This window comes from Branchiostoma lanceolatum, chromosome 13 (genome assembly GCF_035083965.1).
Source record: "Branchiostoma lanceolatum isolate klBraLanc5 chromosome 13, klBraLanc5.hap2, whole genome shotgun sequence".
In the NCBI taxonomy this organism is placed as follows: domain Eukaryota; kingdom Metazoa; phylum Chordata; class Leptocardii; order Amphioxiformes; family Branchiostomatidae; genus Branchiostoma; species Branchiostoma lanceolatum.
Window position 1 is genome coordinate 10,331,076 of NC_089734.1, and position 27,073 is coordinate 10,358,148.

At 41.8% G+C, this 27,073-nt stretch overlaps 1 protein-coding gene across 6 annotated transcripts in view; it reads right to left on the minus strand.

The window, feature by feature from the left end:
- The window catches only part of LOC136447382 (5-hydroxytryptamine receptor 1A-alpha-like), an 86,189-nt gene that overhangs the window by 6,785 nt on the left and 52,331 nt on the right, over positions 1–27,073 (minus strand). For all 6 annotated transcript variants that reach the window (XM_066446231.1, XM_066446235.1, XM_066446234.1 and 3 more), the window contains 2 exons: positions 1,666–2,176; positions 245–409 (listed from right to left, as the gene is read on the minus strand). In XM_066446231.1, the coding sequence (XP_066302328.1) occupies positions 245–409; positions 1,666–1,920 (420 nt within the window). In that variant the 5' untranslated portion in view covers positions 1,921–2,176. The remainder of the gene's footprint in view (positions 1–244; positions 410–1,665; positions 2,177–27,073) is intronic.

The following is a 27,073-nucleotide window of genomic DNA, read 5'->3' on the forward strand; positions in this document are numbered from 1 at the left end:
GTCGGATAATGAACTACTCGTAGAAGCAGAAGTGGTCCAAAAAGGGTACCTTGAGGTACACACACTTTGATACCTGACGGCTGTTATTGATCGTTCTGCTGTAATCGCGTTCTTTACCAATAGCCCATGTTTAATAGGTAGGCCGGTTCTGTAGTGGTTATACAGCATTTTAAATCTTACGTCAGAACCCTGGACACATGAAGTTGATGGATCATTTCGACACGAAACAGAAACATGGCCTCACCTTGACCGCGTCTGTGATGGCCCAGTACCGGTCCAGAGCGATGATGCAGAGAGACATGATGGAGGCCGTGCAGCAGGTGACGTCAAGGATGGTCCAGATGTCGCACATGGCCCGGCCCAGCCGCCATGTTTGTGTCAGCTCGTACGATGCGCTGATGGGCATCACCTAGGGGGAGGTGGGGATAGGATGGATAAACGTTATACATTTTGAAAAGTCATCCCCGCACCACACATAGCTTATGGCGGCGCCCATCTCCGATTCGAAGCCCTTGCTTGGCTTGGTTTGGCTTGGCCCTTGGCTTCGAATGCGCTGATGGGCATTACCTAGGGGGAGGGGTGTGTGTGATCAAATGGATAAATGTTATGCATTTTGAAAAGTCATCCCCGCACCATAACTGGTGACGCCTATTGTTTGTTTGTTTGTTTGTTTATTTTTATTTATCCAGGGGTTTCATATCGCCTGTGATGGCGTTTTTCAATGTGCCCTGGGGGGCAAATCCCCACATTCAAACTGTACGCCCATCTCCGGTTCGAAGCCATTGGACCAGACTACTTTGTGCAAGTCACTACAGCAAGGTGCTAGTCCACTAGCAGTAGTGTGTTTAACTTCCGAACTATTTCATAACTGCTGAGTGCTAAGAAAAGAAAGCAGTATGCGCCATCTTTTAAGTCTTTGATATGACCCGGCCCGTGATTGAACCAAATGCAAGGCGAGCATTCTACCCGTTAGGCCATTGCATCTGTTTGATAATATGTATTGATTAGGTAAGATCATCATGTATAAATTAACCAAATTATTTGCACGTACATTGCATACAGTTACACTTCGAAAGAAAATAAATCTCGACTGCCAATATTGGGTTTTAATGACTAATGTCAAATATGACAACGTCTCTAGAAAACATGATAGTATAACAGTATAAAGTACAGCCAATCTGCATGTAACTTGAATTCAAATTTACGCTGCAAATCGTGTTTAGTTTTACAGCTGGCTGCGCGATTGGTGCTAGCTACAACTAGCTGGATAAGGGAGCTATAATGTCGACAATTTGTAGTAAACCCTTCTTTTTGTCAGACTGCCGTCTAAACGACCAAGTGTCGCCTTGTAAAGCTGCTCATTTTCGGACTCAGACATTTGGGAAAGATCGTGAATTAGAAATTAGGAACCTAGGAAGTCAGAAAGCTGCCTGTCAAGGACGATTATCATGAAGGCCAAACTACGCTGAAGGACAAGATGTTTTTCAGGTGGAGGATTATGGCGGATACAAAATATATATCCATAATCAGGACATCAAAACGAACTAATGGATTAGAGTAATCCTTTCTAAAACACGGGACTCTTCCTAATTGTTACAAATGAATCACCACAATGTATAATCATGAATGTGAACACTTAACCGTTATGACGAAATTCAAACTCACCAATAGGGAGACCAAGAGATCTGCTACAGCCAGGGAACCAATCAGAGAGTTGGCAGGGGTCCGGAGATGACGTTCCACCGTGAGGGTGACCAATACCAGGGCATTTCCTAATATGGAGGTGAGCGCGACGATGGAGAGAGACGTCGCGGTGAGGACGGTCCAAGTCAGGCTGGGTGGCGGCGGTTCGAACATGGTGGCGTTCAGAGTGTCATTTACAATCTCAGTCACAGGGTATAAGCTTGTAGGGAAGGCCATTGTCTTAACCGTAGTTTCATCAGTTTTCCAGAAAAAGCGATTTTGGTTGGCGATTAACTTGGTCACGTTTTGATGAAATTTTCAGAATCTGTTATCGTTAAAGGTTATGATTTCTGAAGAAGCACGCTTGTCCCTAGGACACTGCGTTGAGTGATTTTCCAGACACAACATGCAGTATTCTCTAACCTCTCTGTCACAAAGGTACGTCACACGGTCGGGCTGCCAGTATTCACGAGAAACATCCAGGGTAGTTCATCTGAAAAGAAGAAAAAAATGTTAACATTAACTTGAGATAGTCCAGAACATGTGCCATCATTCCTGAGTTGATGCAGGTTTGAAAAAAAAAGACGCAGAGAAAATACATAACAATTTACTCTACCTGAGCGTAAAGATGAAAAAAGCGTCCACGTGTCCTAAAACACGTGTAAATGTCCGTTGGCGTTACGTCCCAGGATAACTAATTGAATGTCAGGCTCCCCCATTAGACATCATCCGATATCAAAGACATGCTTGACAGCCTCATTTAGTGCTCGGTGCGCGATCGTGTGAGGCTGAGGGCCGCTCCAAAAGATTCAATTACACTAATGATTGACAAGCTATGATATGGAGACTGAGGCAGTCGAGAACCCAATTTGAAAACCAACAGAAACTTTTAAATTGATAGGAGGCTTCCATTGAGACTTCTGATAGCTACGGTTTTGATACTGCATTTCTTATTCCTGCTGATTACGAATACTGTTTTCCGATCGCTATTGTGTTCTGATGTATCCCCGTTTGCTACAACATTAGCCTACTTGACAGCAACTGACCGTCTCTGATTGCAAAGAAAAAGGCACTGAACATATGTCACACGAGAAAACATGTACAGTCTCTTCCAACCCAACCTTTTTTATTTTGTAATATTTCGCTTTTGGACAGTGTGGACGACGTGGCACTGCACTCAAGTTTTTCATAATTTCTTTTAACAGTGCCAAGTACAGAGAACAATATACCCATTTTACACCTGGGGGAGTGAGGAAAGTAGTGTAAAGTGCCTTTCCCAAATACTGAAACCAGTTAAATAACCAAGAACAGTGGACAAATGGACAGTATGCTGATAACGGACAAAGAATAAAAGTCTTCTTGCATAAGAGAAAACACGTCAGCATGCTAGAGCTATGACGTCGTACCTGCAACTGGTCTGGGCCACATCATCAGACAAAAGAAAAGAAAAGAATGAGAATGAGAATCAGAGCTCGTTTTAGAACACAATGTAACAATTAGGGACCCTACGTTCTTGAATAGTCGTCCAATTACATGAATGTATGGTAAAAAAGTAGTCCAATAGCTTTTTCTGTGGGTTATTGTCCACTGTGTCCAAGACACAGTATTGGAAGGCGAAGCCCATCCCTTCCTTTCTGTCGCCTTTACCTCCACTCAACCAAAGTCAGGTACCCATTTTTACACCCTAGTGGAGTAAGGAAAGTCGTGTAAAGTGCCTTTTTCATCGAGCATCGGTGGTAAGTCTTAGTTATTTCTGTTTTCTTTATATATTTTACAGGGTAGGCGCACCCAGTGCTTTACACACTGCTTTACAGGCGTGCCCTGCACAACCCTGGGTCTGGGTTCTGGGCCAAACAACCTATTACCTAACCATTCACTACGCGACCACCACCGGAAATGGATGAAAGACTCATTAAAACGTTTCGCGAAACTAGGGCGACCATCCAAAATAGCAAGCACCACTGGAGACCACTGGACAGTCCCCACAGGCGGAGATGCCAGTAATGGGCTCTAGCACGCATGCGCGATAGTCTTGAGAGACCGATTCAATGAGCAACCGACATCTTTGGACGGTATCTTATGACGGAAATAACGAGAAGCGGACTCCTTCAGAGACATTTTGATCCACTCACTGGAATTTGGGTTAACAGTGAGCCACCATCCCAAAAGGGCCTAGATGTTTCACTACAAAAACAAGCTGCGAGTCTCCTAATTTGCCCATAGGCGTGTTGGAGAATAAAGAGAGGTCTCAACTTTTCTTTCTAGGACATTGTCGTATTTCAGAAAATAAGAGCTAGAGTCTCTAACAGCCGAACGATATTCCTGGACCAGAAATTAGTGTCAGAAGTAAGTAGCCGCCTCCCGTGTATAAAGCAGACTCATTCCTCAGCTAACAACATCTTTCGCCCCTCAATCATCCCTCAGAGGCTCAGTAAGACATCTGGAGCCGCATAGTTCCTGTTTAAAACTTTAATTCAGCCTGCCAGAATAGCCGCATCTCGCGTGACAGTCGTGAGAGTCAGTTTATGAGCCAATCGACATCAATAGGCTGTCTCTGATTGCAGCGTCGGCTAAAAAAAAAAGTTACAACAGACCCGAAATCCAGGATCGCGCATCTCCAATTAGAGAAAATAGCTAGCTCTTTGATCCATACACGAGTGTCATGTGTCGAAACCAGTTTAATAGTCAACTGAAATTACTGCACCAGAAAAACGGCGGCTTAACATGTCTTACGAGCGGCAAGAGATGGTTGTAAGGAAGAAATTGCAAGAACGTTCATGCCTGTCCCTGGTGCTGGATTCTTTGTAACTCTGATACCGCTGTCTCTGTCCATTGTATTGAATGACCCATTCCTGTGTTGCGAAAGAAAGAAAAGGAGATGACTCCAAACAGTCTTCTCTGTAATTTTTTACAGCAGTTGAATCAAGACTCAAGAAAATTTCTGACAGAAGAAGCCGACAGAGAGATATTGCCATTAAAGTAAAATAAGAATGACATAGTGCTCGTAAAAGTTTGAATTGATTGATGATATGGCGACACAATGGCCCATCTGACTCAAGTTCGGACTTGATATTACTATTCGTAATTTGATTTCCCTGATACAGACAAATCCTAGGTTTCCTAATGCCTTTCATAAAGCTGCTATACCTCGCAAATGTAATGAGATTACCTCACATGATCGTAACGACAGCAATCTAAGTACGATACTGTAAAAATTTGAAGTGCGTATAACATCCATCTACGCTCCGCAATATTTTCCTATAGTCGAGATGAGAACATTTTTTTATTTATTCATTGGTTTTGCTGTTCAGCACGCACAGCCAGGGCTGCTCAACTGTTGCTATTACAAAGGGCGAGCGAAGAGAAACAACATCATCATCATCATCATCATCATCGGTCGACCCCGGGGGGGGGGGCAAGTCCGTGCACAACTTCCGACCACACCAGTCTATCTGCCATGGCCGCACTAAGATCTTCCATGTGATCATGAATTGAGGTGTCTCTAGATAGAGCCCCCGGGAAAGTCAGCTTTCTGGATCGTATTTTTCCCCGGGGCCTCCACAGAATGAGTGAGGAGATAATCTCCTCACTTGCCCGAAGGCTGTGACCAGCAAACTGGACCCTTCTCTGTCTGAGTCTGTGTGACACCCGTGGTACAGAACCGTAAATGGTCTGAGAAACATACGCACTTCCTGACTATCAGCAACCAGCATATAACGGTCACTCACTAACTAATGAGCTGATATACATTTCCTGGTACCCAATTTCAAGTGGGATTAAGAACATGATATCGACGGTTTCGTCCCTGACCCAACGGAAAAGACAAGGTTTTCTGCAATACATGTTTGACACCAACAATGCACCAATCAACTCAAGTATTCTGACGCAGGTGTGAAAAAAAATGTACGACAAAAGTTCCTAATCTGTACCATCACGAACGAAGTTAAAACTCATTAAGGTCAATATTTTCAATTTGGTGCATCTTATGTGTCGCGTCATTATATCTATGGAACATATTATATAAAAATAATAATGGATATTCATGTAAATCTATTAATCTGGAATTGATTTAGAAGACAATTTCCTTTGCAACGACCCAATTATGAGTCATACGTAACTGTTTTAAATTAGGACACAAAACTGACTCTGTCTAAGTTATGCAAACAGTCTACACAATATATAGCCTCGAATGTGAAATGAATGATCGTTTGGAAGTTAGTGAAAAAAAGGCTGTCGGCAGCTGAACTGAAGCCAACTAAAAGCATAAACTTTATTCTCAACACCATGCATATGCGCAGACAAAGACTGATCATTATATATATACAAGTAGAGTCTCCTTTACGCCAGTGAGGCCATATATGTGTATATACCTATATACAGGGTAGGGATTGAGTTCTGTCGAATTTTCGAATTTGCACGTAGAGATCGCGATCGTCGACTTCGATCAGGATCTCTACTGGTAGAATCGCCGATTGTACATGTAGAATCGCTGATCGCCAGCTGAGGGCAGAGATTCGAATCACGATCACTCGACAGAGACTACGATCGGGATCTATACCGGTGAGACCCTGTCAGGTCGCAATCCCTACCCTAACAATTATGCCAGTATTGTGATTTTTCCTTTGCACGGAGGTTTTGATTATCTCTTATGCTTGGGTCCCAATTGAAATAGGGTAGTTGACGGGTTGTTTTTTTGCACTTTCGGGCGTGACCCCTACGTGGCCCCGTGGGACACCCTGCGGATGCGGGCTATTTTGGGGCCCGACCGGGACCACGAAACATTTTGGCCCGAACTTAAAATCAACGCGGGACCCGGTAACAATAGATGCCGCCGTGGTACCCTCCCGGTACCCGCCAGTCCACCTGGATACATTACTGGCTTCGGGGCCCGGTCGGAACTACGTGCACCCCCTATAGCTACGGGCACCGGCGCAATTGGGACCGTAGCATTACCTAAAGCATGGTTTTACGTCTACTGGACCCTAGGGAAAAGAGCTCACCACCGGAAGGCGAAGTGCAATGACGTATTCCTCCACCTGTGCCCTTTCAGAGAATAAGCTTTTGATCAATGGCGTGGAGAGATACTAGTGTCGACAGTAGCGACTAATCAGAGCGATGTTTGACGATGCCGCTTCCTTAGGGCCTTTGGAGATGGTGACCTAGCCTCCACAAGGCCTTCCTAAGGGATCGTACAATTCGGCAAAAAGGGAATAATTGGCGAGGAAAGTCAGTCAACTCAAATGTTAATACCCCCCCCCCCTCCTAACTGCGCTTGCAAATGAAATCCTACTTTCCAAGTACTCTCCCTATAGCCGGCGTAGTTAGTCTGGTAGAGATTACTTAGCCTCTACCAGTCTCCGCGGGAGTAGAGATTGGCCAGATAGAGTCAATTGAATGAAGGGAGTCGGCTACGGAGAGAGGGTCCAATAGGCAACTGCGGATGGGAATGTTATCCTCCATGGCCAAAGTCCCCCGGCAAATGTTCTCTCTATTTCCGACGCGGTTAGTCTGGTAGAGACTAGTCCTAATATGAGAATCGCACAGGTCACAAGTAATCTCTAGTCTCTACCAGACTAGAGAATACGCAAACAATAACACAATGTTCTCTTCAGTCAGTAATGACTGTAGGAATACATTTTATACCTGAATAATTTCATTTATGTCACACCACAAATCCTATACACCAATCAAAGGTCGTGGTTATAACTTGTCCAGAACACGAGATATGAAAACCGTAAGTCCAGCTGCAGGACCGTAAAAAACCGCAAGGGGTCCCAAAATCTAATCGTTTCTTTTTACCAACCCCAACATACCAGATATCCAAGATCTATCCACGACTTCCTGAGTCATGCCATCCATAAAAGACGGACAGGCAGACAGGCAGACAAGCAGGCAGGCAGGCAGGCAGGCAGACGTACAGACACAGACAAACAGACAGAAACGAGCACCCGAAAACATAAACTTCTAGGCGAAGATACTTTCATCACTACAGTTCAAGGACAAGGTATGGCAAATTCTAACAAGAAGCACTTCTTAGCAAGCCTGTTTTTCTAGCCTAACGAGAGCGCAAACAATATCACGATGTTCTCTTCAGCCAGTAATGACTATAGGAATACATTTTATACATGAATAATTTCATTAGGTTGAAAAGTCATTGCCTTAAAAGATTCAATATACACGATTGCAACCAGGTGTTTTATTCAACGGACCATAGGTGCATTGCGTGCAGTGCAAAGTGAACCAGTCAGAATTGCCATGAGGAAGGTGACAGTGAAATAAAGGTAGAAAGGATTGGTTCTACTTAATATAATCTAAATCTTAACAAAGCCCTTCGGTCTAATAACAAAGCTTATTGAAATACAACAAACATGATAGGTTTACAACGACAAAATAGCTTTCAATAGTTCTTTTCCTTGGAACCAAATACAAAGAAACCATTTTGTACAGAAGATATACATGAACTGAAGATTACAAATGACTAAAACGAGTATCTCACAGGGCAGCGCCTGTTTGCGAAAGACATTCGCAGACTGGCGCAAACAGGCGCAAAACGACAACACTGCGATTTCCAATAATCTGCTCATTTGGGCTTCATACGCAAATCCGTTGCACGTCAGTGTGACCGCAAGGGAAAATTGTCTCAAATTTTGTCGCAAATAGGCGCGGCTCAGTGATATACCCACATAATAGCACACGGAGGGTCGCAGATGTTATGACACCTTTAAAGTGGAAAACAGGGCGGACAAAACATGAGCATACCTTCCGTCATAAAGCTTCCCACCAGTCGATCCATTTGTTTCTTCGGACTTGAAAACCAATAGAGCATGTGAGATATATGGACCCAGGTACAGCAAACAGTTGTTGAATACACTCGAGAACAGCTACCCTAGCGCGCAGAGGTTTGGAAGAACCCAACACCGGATACTAGTACACTGTGCTCTGTCTCTGAACGTTGCGACGCGACGGCCTACTTTCGTATAAACTGTAACGGTATTGCCTGACATCCAACTATGTTCAGATCCTGAGCCAAAGATTGATAAACTGACGTGACTAAAATATCCCTTCACGCCAGGAAGCAAAGATGTCATTAATTGATATAGTTTGAATATTTGTTATCTAGAAGGACCTCCTGTGATGTGAATAAACAACACATGAGACGTCCAGTACTGAAGTAAATCTAGAAAGACGTGAAAACGATAAGATGTACAATTGAAAATCTCAGGCTAATTCCTTAGAGCTAAAGCCTCATTAATAAACATATACATGATATATCACACAATATCACAAAATATACTATCACTACTAAGGGCTTATTATGAAATGAGTCTCCAGTCGTATGAACATTGACGAGAGATCAAAAATGAAAAGTATTAGATCATGCCAACAGGTACCTTTAGAAAGTTACTTTCAGCTTTCAGGAAAATAATGGCTAAGAGATGATCTTTAATTAATGTAATACGAATTGAATCTTTGGAGCAAAAAATAAAATTAAACAAAATCAACAGAGAGAGAAAAAGATTGAACAAGTAAGTAAGAAAAAATAAGTTGAGAGAAAAATGGACGGAAGAAACAGAAGTCTTAGAATATAGGAATGAAGAAAGGAGACTTAGCTTTTTTTAATCAAGGTAAACCGAAGACATTTATTAGACCTTTAAGTCAATAATTACACTACAAGTCCCATAAAGGAAAAAAACAGGTTGACATTCAATCTTTTCTTTAAATACATTTGATACCATGTGGTCTATCCTTTTCAATTGCTGACGTTTACGATCGAGAGGTACGAAGCTCCTTTTCGAGCACTTTTGCTAGTTATGACCTTTGATTATACTATTTCTAAGAGTTGCTGTACGGAGGAAATAAAAAGGTTGGCATTTTGTTTTCCGTGAGTTGTCTCTGGTGGCAGCTGGTCTGTTGTCCTCAACTGCACGAATAAAGAATTGTCATATTTACAATTTGGTATGAAGACCTTCTCTTATGACTCGTCATAAGGCCACGTTGAAGGGTGACATCCCCTGGGAACCTCAACACTGAGGCGAGCGTGCTAAAAAAAGCTTGGCAAAAAAAAGGTTGCCTTCATTATGAAATCTATGTGGTCAGGAAGGTTGAACAAATGACTCAATATACAGTATGGTATACCGAACAATAGATATTTAATTTTTGTTCTTTCACATTTTCTTCTTTGACTTTAGAGTTGATTTTGGCATTCTACGACATTCGTGGCATGTATTTCCTCATTTTGAATCTACTTTGTACGATTTACAGTTGGGTCAAAAACTTGTTTTCGTGGAAACGGACAAAAATTGAATCAATATGATTATAATCGAATCAACAAGGCCTAAGGGCTTGTCGTACGTAGTAATCATACGGGTTGGCTATTTGTTTTTCTTTCAACTGTCTCTGGTGACAAGTGGTCTGCCGTTTCCAACTGCACATAATGCACATAGTGTTTTGTTCAGTCATCAAGGTATCTATGGCCCCTTTTTGTTACGACCGTTAATAATGACGTATTTCAAAATTGCCTACCAGCCGTACCAAGGAAACTAAGGTTTGGTTTACACATGCATGTCCAAGCACACTCGGAGTACACTCAGCCGAATCCCGACTCAAGTGCGATCTGTTTACACACAGGGCCGCGAAGTGACTCGGAACGGCCAGCTGCGCCGGCGGTGTGACGACCGCAGTATTCTCTCGCTTTGAATCATGCCCATCTTGCACCATAGAGCGCACAAGATTATGAAACAGACACCATATTTTTGCATCAAAAGTAGGAAACAAATTGCTGTTTACACAGTCCAAAATCGACTCCGCTGAGTCGGACTTCGACCGAGTGTGCTCCCAGTGTGCTTGCTTGGAAAATGCGTGTTTAAACTGTGCCAATATTGATGAGGTTTTTTTTTTTCATTCTCTCTGATAGCAGGTGGCCTGTCGTTTTCAATTGCAACAATCACGCAGTTTGCAACCGCTGATGGCACACTCATATTAAACAGGTTCACACCAGTCTAGCTGACCGCTCGTCGCGGCCAATCAGCTGGAAAACCGGGTCTAGCTTCACGGATCAACGCTTTCAGTCAAAAATTATTCTTAAAAAAATGTTCTCTGCTGTTATATGAAAAAAAATAGCGTCCTTCGCTGACTTCTAGGACTGTCGGCGTAGATTCATCATTTTTGTTCGTTCATTACTCGTTAGTTATGATACCCTTTAGTCGTATCATTATTAATCTTACAGGATTTATCATACATGTAAACATACAGATTGCAAGATTTTAAAAAAGCACTGATTCGCGATTTTCAATACGACCAGGTTATCTAAATGCTGGGCCTTTCCTCGCCCCAAGAAAATTACTGTAAGTGCATTCAAGTTCGCGTGGTTTTTATTTCGCGATAGGGAGAAAATGGAGTGTTCGGGGGGGGGGGTGACTTCGCGTTTGAAACAATAGTAGTGCTTCAGTCATTGGTGGGCAAAAAGTTTCGCGGTGGTTTTAAGTTCGCGCCGAAAGTTCACCGCGAAAACCGCGAACATAAAACCACCGCGAACATTTCTGCATTTACTGTATCTCCCCCAGCATTCAGAGAACCTGGGCCATGTTGAAAATCACAGCGCTACTAGAAGTCTGCGTAAGAAGCTACATAAAAATACGAGAAAACCTCAAAGAAAACGCGATGCGCCATTCTATGTTCTGTCGTATCTCGCGCATTAAAATCACCTAGTAAATCTTTAAAATGGACATACTGTAATTCTTGATTTGTTTACTGTAACTTAATTTTAGCTGATTCAACGGTCACTAGTCAACAGCTACAATTTCATAATCTCAAATATTTGATCACTAATATTTGAGACAGTAATGTTTGTTCCCATCATTAATTAAGTGCCGTGCCCCACTCCATTTTCCCCTAACCGCTATATTTTCCTGCTGCTATATTAAGTGATTCTAAGTAGGTCCTTAGTCATAAATAGTCCTTAAGCAGCATTAAGTATCGACTGTATGCAGCTGAACATTGAAGAGTTGAAATACGACTCACCGGTGCGGACCAGCAGATATGCAGGGCGAATGTACGGACACACATGTAAACTGAGAAAATACCTAAAGATACTTTAATGGAGAACCTACGTTACACGCAGCTGTGCAATAAAGGGAACGTCTGTTAATGGAACCACTTGTAGCCGTTGAGAAATAAAGGTGGTAAAAAAAGTAAAGACAGACAACGACTGGAAGTCACATCGACCAAGCATCAAATATGAATACAAAAATATCACATTGGACATTAATATTTACGAACAATATATGAGAAAATGTACTGAATTAGTCGTAAATGTGGTAGACTTGACAAAAAAGGTATACTGGCTACAGTCCAGTCGACGGTCGTGATTTGTGTGCCAAACTTACCATTAGTGTAGGCCATTCAGACTTTGGGTACGTTTTCAGTGTCAGCCAAGGACAGGCCCTTAAATGGCATTGCACACTGCCACTACCCTAATGGGTTTCTAGTGGATTATCCATCTGGGTCAAAGACTGGCCTGGATGCCAGACTGTTTCCAGGGCCCACACAGACCACCTTCTCGGGTCTTGGGCCAACGTGCCCCCAAGAACATTCTACAACAGCCCCCTTGAGTTAGACCCTGAGAAAGTACGGATGTTATAGAAATCTATGCGGTACTGTTACTATTTGATACACGTCCTTCTATAAAATGTAAATGTCACTAACGCAATAAATTTACTTGTCCTATCTTTTGCACACACAGAATCAGTTACCTATGGTCATTAGTGCCCTTTCCTTTATTTCCCTTTGTTTATTCGTACCGGTCACTTGTTTTGTTACTAACATATGTATGCGCAAACTGCTGATAATCTAATTAATCCTATAAGGCTTAGCAGTTCGACACAAGAAGAAGAAGAACTCTATAAGGACGAGCCCCATAAGACGCTAGAATCTAAGTGAGAACAAACATTAAGCTCTATGCGTGTAGTACGTACCTCAAAAACCGCTGGCACCCACCAGTGAGGCTGAGATTCCCCTCGCCCGAGCACCACATCAACCCTTCCTTGCTCGATGGAAAGCGCGGACAGACAGAATCAACAGGAGGATGGGATGATGGTTATCTCTGGGTGGTTGCCTGGCAACGATTGCTATGCGACTGCGTGTAGACGTCAATTAAACATGACAAAGCCTATACGGTGCACGCGTGCTGTGTTAGGTCTATGTTGTCATGGTAATGATGTTGCTTGTCTCCTACGCTACCCATAGTGCCCCGCGTCTCCCATCATGCAATGGCATCCGTGAAAATGTCTTTAGAGATAGCAGTCGGTGTGTCTTCAATTTCAAGGTTTGCTTAAAGTCTGACTGAGTTTCTTGAAAGATTGCACATGAGTAAACATTTGTTGCTCCAGCCGGGTAAGAAAAACAAAGCGGTGATATTTTGCAATAGAAAACTACACGCGCGAAATAGAAATTGAAGATATTACAAGGCACAGTAAGACGTTCATAGACCGGCTTTCGCATGGATATAGAACGTATGAAAATATGAAAATTATTAGAAATCATTAAGAAAATTTGTGCCACGTACTTGAACCACATACCGTAATCTTTGTTTCTTTCACTGTAACTTCATGTTCACTGTCACCCCTGTACAGTGAACTTATCATCACCGTGAAAAAACCTGTTGTAATTATTCATGATTCCTTCACACATCCGTTCTGTAAATCACTTGGCGCCACCTTGAAGTTGAAGTTCAGTGAAAATGTTCATTTTCCTTACACAGTGAAATTTTGCTACCGTGAAGATAAAGTGAAATACAGTATGCATACAAAGGCCGATATTATCATGCTCTATTATCATGTCCCACTCCTATATGTCCGCTTTAACTTGGTTCTTTGTACTTATAGAGGCGATAACAAATCACTCATACATGGCGATAGTGTAACTCATATATTGTCATAGACGACATGTTGCATTTCTAAATGTAGGATACATTAGCCTGGTAATATTGTTGCTTGATAATAGTTGTTGCCATACTTGTACCATTGTCGAGCGACAAAATAAAGTTCATTGAAAACTTACGACAGGTAGGTTTAAGAAAGACACAGAGGTCTGCACGAAACCTTCAGACTATGAATAACGCGTATGCAACAGTTCATGTCTTCCCGAGTAAGGCATCTTTAGAACGTGTGTTTAGGATAATTGACAACCCAATTACATTTCCTGTTTCCGAGGCAAAGCTTTTAATCACATTAACACCCCTAATCTTCCTGTCTGACCTGACCTATTCACTGCGCAAAAACAGAAATGTCCGGGAGTATCCGGGCCCTTACGTAAATATACAATTAGGCGTCGTGTGGCGCAAGTGTAGAGCTCGCGGCTGTCAAACAATGGGACCCGGGATCTAATCCCGGGTTGTGCCCAGAGACATGTCCCAACTTGCGCCCCAACGTTGTGCCCTTGGGAAAGGCACTTAACACGACTTTCCTCACTTCACTCAGGTGTAAATGAGTACCTAGCTCATCTAGGGTTAGGGACGTCCCTCGGATAGGACGTTAAATGGAGGTCCCGTGTTTGGGGAGAGCCACACCCCGCGCACGTTAAAGAACCCACCACACCTTTCGAAAAAGAGTAGGGGCATGCCCCGGTGTGCGATGGTCCAAATCTTACAATCTGGTCTGGGTTGACATCTTGAAAAGGTGATAGTTCACCTTTTATGTCAATCCTTCCACAAAATGTGGTAAATCGAAATAAATAAATAAATGAAATTGTGTCCCGGTCGTGTACATGAATACGTGTACAGTCCTTTCAATCGTCATTTCCATCGCATACGAAACACTAGCCAAAAAAAGCTGGTTTTTAGGAGAATCAGCCTCAAGGCACCGTTGTTGAGAGCACATTCGGATGTCGCTTAAGGAAGATGTGTAAGACTGTTCACAGGTGGTCCTAACCTGAAAAACAGTCTATCGTCGTAAAGCCGAGTGCTCTTCGGGGCACAAGGGGCTTTCCACCGCCGAGGTAATCCTTAGCACCCGGTAGTAGTTTTACGCGGTAGGAGTTTAATCGGCCACGAACAAAACTCTTACCGCGTAAAACAACCATCGGGATTAAATGATAACCAAGGCGGTACAGAGTTCCGTTTGCCGAAGATGGGCCGGCCTAACGACCATAGTCGAATCCTTGTCATGTCGTGATGCCTGCACCGGTGGTTGCAAACAGGAAGATGGACATATAAATAGCATGTCTATATTAGATGGATCGAGGTTGAGACCACTCGGGGCAGCTATCTACCGGCCAGGTAATTGATGAGCACACCGCTACAAAACGTAGGAAATCATTTCACTCCAACAACAGCCATAAAGTTCACTGATCCTTGTTGCAAGACTGACAGCTGAACGAATCGACAAGTAGCGCTATCAGCGCTATACATGTATAGATATAGCATGTAGATGTTAGCACTTGAAAGGGCAGAAACTGTTGACAAACGTTAACACTTCAAACTCTTCTTGCTTTTCACAAGTTTTACCCGTTGATATCTTAACCTACTATAACATTTGAATGATGCAGTCCGAACAAGCTATATCTGCCACCAACAAATCAAGACCATAGCATGTCGAATTCAAAAGATTAAAAAAACGGAAGTTCTGCTGCAGTACTTCCCAGTAATACAGGTTAGTTTGGCATATTCGTGACTGGCGTATTTATATCTCTGGAATGGCTGGAATTACTAACTACGCTACATCACATACAATGCTTCAATTGAGAACATTCTAGAAAAACGAGTCCAAAATATACACTTAATCATCACCTAATGAGTTATTGAAAAAAGCCCCGGGTGACGTTCTAAACCTTCAGCGTACATCTTCCAGAGCTTTCATTTTTGTATGAAGACAAGCTATATATGGATTCGGTTTTGTGTTTGGTCGAAAAACACGGGTCCATATGACTGACGGGTAATTTCCAATGACGTGCATACATGTATACATGAATGAATGTCTCCCGTTGCCTTTCGCTTGGAATAGCTCTAACAGACTTGGTGGTCTGACAAAGTGGCGTGATTGGAGTGATATGGAGCGTGACACACCAAACACGCTTTTCATGATATAACCGGCATCAATTATCCAAGTGAAAACATCTTTACTTGTACTTGTGTTTATTCGAGCCCTACCATGGAAAAAGCCACAACCACGGCGAAACATGTCTGGGTGTGGGCTTGAATAAAGTTGTAAACAGGAACAGCGCCTTTTATGAGGATGTGGCATTGGTGTGCACGGTTGACTTGAGGTTGTCCACTACTATGGCCTACATCTTTACATAAGTCCACACACACACAGACTCACATCCAGACGCAAAAGCTGGCCCTGGAGTCATCAACGTTTTCCTGACGTTAGTGTTTCTCTCATATTCATTAGCCACGACAAATTAAATGGAAATGACAATAGAAGTAAATCTTTGCGATATCAGCCTCCACAAGGTCTTCCTGTGGGGGTATGGATTGTAACATCCGGCAAAATAAGGAATAATTGGCCTGGAAAGTCAGTCCACGGTATACATAAGGTTACATTTCCCCAACTGCGCTTGCAAATGAAACCCTATGGTGACCAAATGACCGGTCTGGCAAATATTCTCCCTATAGTCCATAACTCCAGAGGGCGATGTTATTATCCACTAGCTTAGATTATGTATCAATGAATACACAATCAGCCGACTTTTTACAAAATTCTGCTTATGGTGAATTACACAAGGTGTTTGTTTTTTAAAACAATATGATACTCATTAAACCCTTGCGGACCCTATCCATGTATTCCCTATGTGTCAACATACATCTTTAATGGTGCATATTTTTGGCATAGATGAGGGTGGTTAAGCACAATAAGAAGGCCAATTGTTACTAAGATGTAAAAGAACACATAGCAAGACTAGTTTTTCTTAACCCCCTGACATTCTTTTTGTAATCTAACTTTTGTCAGGCCTTGTCAGGCACATTGTAATAAGCCATAGGCTGAGGTTGTATAATTTAATTAATCAGAAAATAGAGGGTCACCTGGGGAATTCGGTAGAATACTGAATGCTTTTTGATGCACACAGGACTAGTGGGTACTTTATCGTATACTGTAAAAAGTATTCATTTTTAATTCCTAAAATTATCATCTATTGGAAAATAACTCCCCCCTCTGGACTTTAGGACTCCTTTAAACCTTTGCTCTAGTGGCGTCTAGTTGGCGGTCAAGAAATAATGTCCGACCGTATGATGGGTACATGCGCTTATGGTGGAAGACATCGCCACAGGGATTATCAGAGCTTTTCTTGGTCACCAGAAAGCTTGGATTAACGCTAAGTGCAGTGGATAAGGTCTGTTTGACGCTTGGATAGCGTCTTAGTGGTATATATATATGGTAATGTGACATGTCGTAATGTAGGAATGACGGATGTCAGTCTACTGTGAGCACAACGAATCATCAGTCAACGTCACTGACTTATCACGCTCCAACAGAACAAAATGACAATGAATTCACGACGGAACCGGTGGAAAGACAAAAGAGTCGTTAGAACTTCAAAGCTGAACAAAACAGATAGTTCGAATGGGCCATCAAAACCAATGGACTGACTTCACTACATTTCTTTTTAGAAATCGGCACGAAGTAGACATTTGAAATAAGTCACGTTTTAATTTAAAGCTATTTTTCTACCTCCAACTCAACTCAACTCAACTCAACACAAGGCAATTTTTTACAAAATTTTCGACGGTCTCCATCAGTATTTCTCAGGCATTTGACCCACTTTTCTGACACGCACTGATCTTTGGGATGTATGACGTCAGAATTGGATAAGAGGTGCCCGGAAGTCTGTACCTGCCGCCGTCCCGTCCTGTTGTATAATGTGGACCCAGGTGTCTGTTACACCGGGCAATTAGAACAGCTTTATGATATCACGGACATCGATGTCCTTCAGTCCTGATTCTATTTAGTACGTCTTGTTGCCAGATGCCAACTGCGACCTGTATAGTACCATGAGTCTACCTAGGGATAGGGAATAGTTCCTTGACCCCTCTCCCATACGCCACCACCGTCACAAAGATGTTTCCTGATAGCAACGGCCCAACGTCGAGACTGAAAATCAATTTCATGATACAGTTTCTACTGGTGTATACGGAGCATTTATCATAAACGCTAACATTACGCAGACGTCGCAAACATATGGATAACGTTACCTCACTTTTTAAGTTATTCATTAACACTGTGGTGGAGTAACTTGGTTAGGATCAACGGTGAGACTCACCAATCACAGTCTTAATCCACGGTCGTCTTCGCCACGCCAAGACAACATCTTTCAAAGCACTTCAGATCGTCATATGTACTTTCATCATTTATATCGATGGGCGAACTTATGATTTTTGTGTGTGACAACAATTTCAAGTTATGAGCTAGATTTAACGCACTACCAGTGACGCACGTGAAGTTTAGTATTCCATATCTTAACGACGGTACAATTTTTTCTCTTTGAAATTGCCTCATATGCACTAACGTTACACTGTGTGTTTTATTGCAGCTATTAGAGTTGGCAGCATACGGCATATTCTCAGCGGTTTTAGCATTGGGTAATCAGAATGGTCGAAGTTTGAAATGTACGGCATGGACACGAAATAACGAATGCTTGCTATGATACATACTTAAAGTTTTAAAAATCTTTATCCAACAATAAATTCATGATGAACACTGAAAGATAGGGCTACACATTCGGTAACTCATATTTCTTTCATGTTGGATAAACGTAAAAACTTTACCTACAATACATGTTAAAATTATATCGACCAAATACATGTACCAAACCAGACCACAAAACAAAAGCGTATCAAATATGCATGAACTCATTACAGTAGCGTATCAGTCTGGCTCTAATGTTACCAAGTGGTGTGTGGGCTAAAGGGTCGTGTAAATAAATATGAACACGGTCAAGGTCATGGTTGTAAATGTCTCCTTTGCACTTCCAAAAGCCACTGGCAGTTAAATTGTCCACCCTCGGCCTAGAAAGCACCGTCTAAAAACTTGTCATAATAGTTTCCTTTTCAACCTAGACAAACCTAACAATCGGAAATGTTATGAAAGTGATCTTGATGTAGCCAATTAATTACCAGGTAACGTTGGGTAACCTAAATTCGTGGGGTACTTAAAGTCGGGATTTTTCGAAAACGGGGTATTTAGGGATATGTGCTAGATGCAAAATCAGTTATAACGCCAGCAATGCAAAGCAGATAGACTAACGTATTCAGAACACTGGCTGAAAAGCTTCGATAACCATGCATTAGAAGTTGGCGACGTCAAAAACTCTCCGTCCCTTATTGACAGAGTCTGGGGGCTTCGTGGGAGAATCACCCAGCACGGTTGTTCGCTGGTTTATAAGACAAATGTCACATCTCCTGCCTGCTAAACACAATTATTTATAAGACAACTTATTACAATCTCTTTTGCTAACCTGCAACTGGATTCTAAGTGTGATCAATCATCAAAACTCCTCTCTGTTGCTACAACCTACGGCACGTGTATTTTCCCGCCGCCATATTGTTAACCAGAATCCTGTTGTCAAGCAGACGACAAAGGTTTGTGAGGAACACTTTTTTGTCTAAATGCTGCGTGTGATAGTGGACTGAGGAAGATATTTTCCTCAAAGTTTGCTCCTAACACAACAAGGAACACATGGACATAGTAGTATTATCATTGCTACGGCATCCAGCTACAGCTACATGCAAAATTATTCAACCCCCCTTGCTTTTTGGACATTTTGGCAAATTGAGGAACTTTACAACTGCATGATATTACTAAATCATATAAGTGATGAACAGATATGTTATTACAGTCTGATACCACAGCAAAAGTTAAGATTTTTTTCATAGTCCATCCAAAATAGCAACTTTCACACAAATAGTATGTTGCAAAATTATTCAACCCCCTATGAGGGGTTGTCTTTAGTACTTAGTGCAGCACCCCTTTTATCTAAAAGCTGAATTCACCTGATGTAGACGTGAACGATAGCTTGTCACAAGCTTTTGGCAGTGCTCTTTGGGAATTTCGGCCCATTTCTCGTGGGCAATGGTCTCCGGCTAGCAATTTTCTGAGGTTTACGTACGGCAACAGCTTTCAATAGATCCAACCCAAAATTCTGAACTGATTTTAAGTCTGGAGACTGTTATGGGTACTCAAGAACCTTCCAGGTTCTTTTTCTGACCAAACATGTGGATGTCGATGTGTGCTTGGGGTTATTGTCTTGCTGGAATGTCCAATGACGCCCCAGCTTCAACTCCTTAACGGACCTGGCGACATTCTTGGCCAAAATTTCAGCAGCCACAGTGATATTTCTTAAAAGACAGGTGGACAAGAACCATATGATTACTGTAAAAGTCCTGAAAAACAATTTGGCTGAAGGAGAAACTGTTGTTTCAGTGGAAACAGTGCGCTGCACACCTCATGCTGAAGGGCTCAAGGCCAGAACCCCAAGACCCACACCATTGCTGAAGCCATGCCCCAGGAAAAGTTGCCTCCAGTATGCTCAAAACAACCTACTAATGCCACAGTAGTTTTTGGACACTGTTATATGGACTGACGAAACAAAAAAACTTGTCCTCTTTGGTCCTTCGTGTCAGAGGTATGTTTGGCACAGGAAAGACTAAGCATACGCAGAGAGGTACACCCTGCCTACCGTGAAGCATGGTGATGGGTCTGAGATTCTTTGGGGGTGTTTTGCTTCTAATGGCACTGGGAATATCCAACGTGTTGAAGGCATCATGAAATAAAACCAGTACTAGGATATTCTGGCCAGGAAAGTCACCAATTCCGTTAGAAAGTTGATGCTGGGGCGCCATTGGACATTCCAGCAAGACAATAACCCCAAGCACACATAGACATCCACATATGTTTGGTCAGAAAAAGAACCTGGAAGGTTCTTGAGTACCCATAACAGTCTCCAGACTTAAACCCAGTTGAGAATTTTTGGTTGGATCTGAAGACAGCAGTTGCGGTACGTAAACCTCGGAAAATTGCTGAGCTGGAGACCATTACCTACGAGAAATAAGCTGAAATTCCCAAAGAGCACTGCCAGAAGCTTGTGACAAGCTATCGTTCACGTCTACATCAAGTGAATTCAGCTTTTAGATAAATAGGGGTGCTGCACTAAGTACTAAAGACAACCCCTCATAGGGGGTTGAATAATTTTGCAACATACTATTTGTGTGAAAGTTGCTATTTTGGATGGACTATGAAAAAAAATCTTAACTTTTGCTGTGGTATCAGACTGTAATAACATATCTGTTCATCACTTATATGATTTAGTAATATCATGCAGTTGTAAAGTTCCTCAATTTGCCAAAATGTACAAAATGCAAGGGGGGTTGAATAATTTTGCATGCAGCTGTAACTTGCCATGAATAATATAACGTTACACGTTGCCCGATGATGACGATGGGCCGACTTTGAGTGAAGTTCTACCGACTCAACACACGGGTTGTTCCCGAACTGGCCTGATGTGTGCGGTACGGCCGTTTTTTCGTGTATTTTTTTTACTTGGACACGTCTATATCCATAGCACTCTCCTCAAGCCAAGGATAGAACGAATAGCTGCTGTATAAAATGTGATTCGCGGTAAGATATTCAAGACGAATCTTCTCTCCCGAATTAATGTGCCCCCCTGTCCGACAGCACCGTTATTGTGCGTGCGGCGGACGGTAGTTTCAAGTTGAAATATTATGGTGTCAGCACGACTAGAGACAAAATCTACCATATATATGATTAGTGCAAAGATAGTGCATGATACTGACAGAATTATAGAAAAAAATGATGGTTTATTGTTCTGCTAGATTGATTTCAGTCAACCATTATCGGAAAAATCCCGAATTTATGTTACCCAACGTTATACCGATGGTTTGAAAATGATTATTCAGGTAATTGTTCATACTAATCATCCATCAAAACAACACGATGTTAGGGAATTAATGTAATCCATTTGACAGTAATCAATTAATTAATTGAATACAGTAATATGTAATAACATAATCCTGATTAGTTACGTCAATCATCAGAAGGTAGAAGATTATTAATCTTCAGAGATAGCCCTTTCCCCTATAATGAGATTAGTAAAAACAGTACAACACGTATTTATAAGCACTTTCAACGGAAACGTTACTTTTATCAATTAGCATTACTCTAATCCATAATGTACCATACAACTCGGCGTCGCAATTAGAGATGTCCAGAGATGGCAGACTTCACCATACTTTGCTTTGTGACCTTCCAGTTGAATTACAGCACAAAGAATATATGGCAACGTTGCATCAATAATAGTGTGTATATTGCAATAGGGACTAGAAGAATCACAAATACGCACACACATACACAAATACAGAGAGAGAGGGAGAGAGAGAGAGAGAGGAGAGAGAGAGAGAGAGAGAGAGAGAGAGAGAGAGAGGGGGGGGTGGAGAGAGAGACAAGAGACGTTAAGACGCTCACCCGTTTCATCACACTTGTCGACAAGAGTAGGCTAGGGGTCCGACACAACGTGCTCAGGCCATATTAAAGACATTAAAAACCACAGTACACGGTTGGGCGAAGGGTAAAAAATCCCAGTATACCTCCACAATCCTCATACTAAAAACAGCAATCTGTCCAACCTTCCACTAGACATTAGACTGGAACGACCTTAACCTTTTACTGAAGCAACGCATGCTGTAATGACTTTTCCCTTCTGCTGAAATAGAGCAATACCTGGATTTATATCTTAATCCAAATCTGCCTTACAATCCTATCGCTTCTACCGTGGGCGAAGACCTATGCACCGTACATGAGAATCATATGCATAGAGATCGAAATGCCCCTTCGGAATATTCTGTACACACAAACCAAGATTATTTGCACACACAAGCACGCAAATGGTAGTACAACGTTTAAGCAGCGATTGGTGTTGTTGGGTTTGATTCCTAGATCCTACATACCTGCTTTGTCCAAGCTTTCGAATTCGCCTCTTCTTACTTCAGAGAAGGAGCTTCCCTTCTCACAGAGATACTGTTTTTGCCTCACGAGTTTGTGTGTTCGCCCCTATAACTCAAGATTCTTGTCATGGATTTGTATGGATTTTGGTAGGTGGGTAGATATTGAGGTCCCGAAAACGACATGGCGATTTTGGGCCCCCTAGCCGTATTTTCAAGTACTGCAGCATTACCGGAAGACAGCTCCTTCCTGAAAGTAGTGTAGTATAGTCCATGGATAGCTGGTCAGTGGTACCCAACGAATGACCTCTTATTAAAGGGTGATTACTAAGGGGAGGATCAGTAACATATGTGATGGTCATGGCCAGGGCTGTGGCATGAAGACAAATTCTTAAAACGTTTTATTTCACGGAGGTATGAGGTCTTCGATTTTTGCATTGAGAAAGCTGCTACAAGTATTCAATAGCTGGTGAATATCTACAATTTTAGATACCTTAAATCATGAAGTCCTTGATATTCAAAGGACCTCCGGGCTATATATATTTGTCTATATAAAGATGGAAATTAAGTTCATTATCAACTAAGTTGTTTTACTTTCATCTGGGCATTGCACCAAATAGATTGTCATTAGTACAGTTAACGTTAAATTCATCCCTTTTTACATCATTTCATTTCAAAGGTTTTTTGCGCCTAAATCATTACAATCTTCCGCGATCAATTTGCGATTTGCGAATTCTATAATCAGCGACAATAACAGAAACGGGCCTTAGGGCCATAAGTAGTTATCAAAGGCATAGGTGCCTCCTGATAATTTGTATCCTAGATACAGATAATCTGCAGCTGTTTGAAAAATAGTCGAGTGGGAATTATTTGAAACTGGCCGCAATACTCTGACGGTACTACTAAACCAAACCCATCTATAGTTAAGTCAGTTTGTAGAAAGAAAAAAAGGGGATATCTATAGAATGGGTTTGGAAGAAAATGGACTGAGACATTTACACATCAGCTTTCACTCGGGACTCTAGTCAGTACAAAGGTATCCGAATCATTCCTTTAATATGGGTAAAATAAAGCATAAACTTGGTTGAATGCACACTTTCTGCGACTCCTAGTAATAGCAATGGCGATATTCAAGGTAGCACCTACTCAAGCAACTGGGTCGATTTTTAAGATATTTTTTTTATTAGAAGTACGGTAACAAAGACATGGATATAGCGGCGCTACACTCAAGTACAATAACTTATATAACAGCGCTAATATGGGTCGATTTGGAAACGGTTTCCAAATCTATCCAGTTGCTTGAGTAACTGTTGCCTTGTGTACCTTATTACCTGGATGTCTAACCTTCATCAACGTAAAATAAGATATTGCTTCTTTGTATTTATGCTCGACTAAAGCAAGAAATAAATCATTAAAATATATGTATATAGTCGTAGAGTCGGCTGTGCTACGATTGACGTAAAATACGTACGTGATTGTAGGAATACGATTTCTGATGCTATAAGTCTATGTTGAGAAATAAGATGCAAATGTATCAATACGACTTGTACCATGTGTAGCGAAACAACTTGTGACATGATGTAGCGAAGCGACTTGCCATGTAGCGAAACGTAGTGTAGCGAACTGACAATATAGCGAAACAACCTGCTACGTACGACCAATCGAGCTTTCAATAAGCAGGAATGCATCATAGAGAAGTAGTACTAATGACAGTACTAATGATTTCCTGGGCTGCAGATGAAGAGAATCTAATGACATATGTTGTGATGGCGGAAGGAGATTGAAATGGCTGAGACGGAAATTAATTTTCCGGAGGACATTCTGAGACCCGGGAGTAGCGAGGACGAAGCCAGCAAACAAAAGAAGGTTTTTCTTCTTTAAGTATCTCTCTCATCACAATTCATACTCCAAATTCTGCGCTAGTTGGTAGTTTCCTTTAATTTTTCACCCTTCGCAGCAATAGACGAACACTAAAGACCTGTACTTCGCATAGAGAAGCTACAGTACGTGAGCTCTGAAGGATCTACCCAACTGCGAAGGCTAAAACAGAAATCCTATTTGAGATCGACTCATGAACACACCAACCGGACGGACTGGAGCAGGTGCGGGAAGGGCTGGAAATCACAAGATTGGGAATAGGTCAGCCTCTTTGTTATTGTGACAACGGCACCTCACAACTTGCACATTCACCTGCTCAAGTCACAAAACGAAGCTTCTGCTCCAGTCCGTCCAATTTGCATGGTTTGCACTTCATCATGTACATCTCTGGCTAAGCTACATGCATTCTAGATATCGTGAAAATCCGTCGTTCCTTTATTTAGTTATTCCCCTTGGCCTATTTTGACAAAAACGCCCTGCAGTTCCAGAGCAAGCTGCTAGAGGGCCAAACCTGAACCAATTTTTCCTTACATCACAAGCTATCTGCCACCACAACAACAAGACCATAGCACTTCCAGGCCAAAAGATACAAAAATTGAAGTTTTGCTGCAGTACCAGGTACCAAGTACCAGGGGGCCCAAAATTGACATTGACCTTCAGTATCCCAATATCTACCCACATACCAAATATCATCATAATTCATCCAGTGTTTTTTTAGTTATGGTGACTACAAATGTAAAAATCCGGAAACACAAACAGACAGACAGACCCATAGCCAGACCCAAAACAATATCTCAATTTTTCATGGAAATAATTAGTTACCCAAGGAAGAAAAGTGTGGAGTTGTATGATTTTTTTGGTAAAATTTGGGTAAGTCTAATTTTTGTGTTGGCAACTTACAGTTTAACTTTGATTCAGAATGACTTCTACCAACACAGATAAACTTTCAAGTGAAAATTAGCCGAACTGTTGGACCAATATTCTGTTCATTGGCAATCACACCAGGAACCACCCCCCTTTCTTTCAATTTATATGAAAATAGAAATATAGTTTTGGGCCTGTCTGCGTGTATGTGTTTCCTGATTTCGTAGTCAGCATACATCAAAAACCTCTGGATGGATTACGATGACAATTGGTATGTATGTAGGTCTTTGAAAGACGAAGACAAAAAACAATTTTGGGGGCCACTGGTGTGTGACCTTGGTACTGCAGCAGAGCTTCTGTTTTTTTTTGTATATTTTGTCCTGGACGCGCTATGTTCTTGATTTTTTGGTGGCACATAGCTTGTGACGTAAGGAACCCTAGCAGCTTGCTCTCGTTGTCTTTTGCACTGCACACAGAATCATAGCAGCCCCAAGAAATGCATAGTGAACATGATCATTAAAATGCTGACAGTGACTCGGGACTGTAAATGAACCTGTCAATGTCCAACAGTGATTGCTCTTCATCTGTATCTGTATAGGCGGTATAACCGCATCTTCAGCTTCGTGAGCGCAGGATTTACGCACATAGTTGCCGAACAATTGTCGGTAACCCCAGGCGGCAAAGGATCTCATTAGCTCTGCTTGTTAGAACTGTTGAAGGCTAGAGAAAACCTTTTCGCACAACCACGAGGTTTGTATAAGCCTGCTAATGATCACAGAAGAATCACGACTGTGAGTTGAAAATCAAAAGGACATGTAAAACGCCATGAGCACGTTGCAGGTGTCACCACCCTGTCTCTTCACGTACAATGTTCGGATTCAATCAAACAAGAGCTTTTAAAAAAAGCTGGCGTTTCGGCTACGTTTATAAGTGTGAATTGTCTTTTCCCTTTACTTGAAGTAAAATCTGCCAGAGGAAGTCACTCAAGGGCTGTTCAGTCTATAAGAAAAATTGTCATTTTGGGAAATGAGTACTGTTTTAATAGAGAAAGGCAGATTGGGGAAAGCAATTTTGAAGTTACGTCACTTCACTTAAGTGCTTTTGAAAAAGCTGGTCTTGGCCTACAACTTGTGCTTATTTGTAAAATGTATAATAGGCTCATTATAAAAGCTATCAATGTAATTATGTACATGGCACGCAATAAAACATAAAATTTGAAAAAGCACCATTGAATCATCAGCGCTATGGTAATTAAGTGAAATAGAAGTTCATAACAGCTAAGGTTCTATCTAAAATGACTACCAAATGTCAAACAAATCAACAGCTACCTCATCCGTATTATTCTGGTTTCCGCATTTACAACATTTCTTCCTTATTTTCCTGGGTAATTTTGCTAAAATTCATGAAAATTCCCATAGTTTTGTGCCGAGGGGCGCCACTTTCCACGTCCGTGTTGTCTGAATGAAGTCGATACTGAACAATGGAGCATTTGCTACTGTAACAAAGAATCGCTGTTTTGCAAACAACATCAAGAGCCTCTGTTTACATCGGGGATAGAAGTTTAGTGGCGAGTGTTTTGCAAGAATCATCTTACCGCGCATAGGAGCCGCTGCACGGTATTTTCCATTACAATGAACAGAAAAATTCGAATGCCGGGTTTGGAATCTATGAAGTCCTGTTCATAAGACAAAGGCCTTGTAT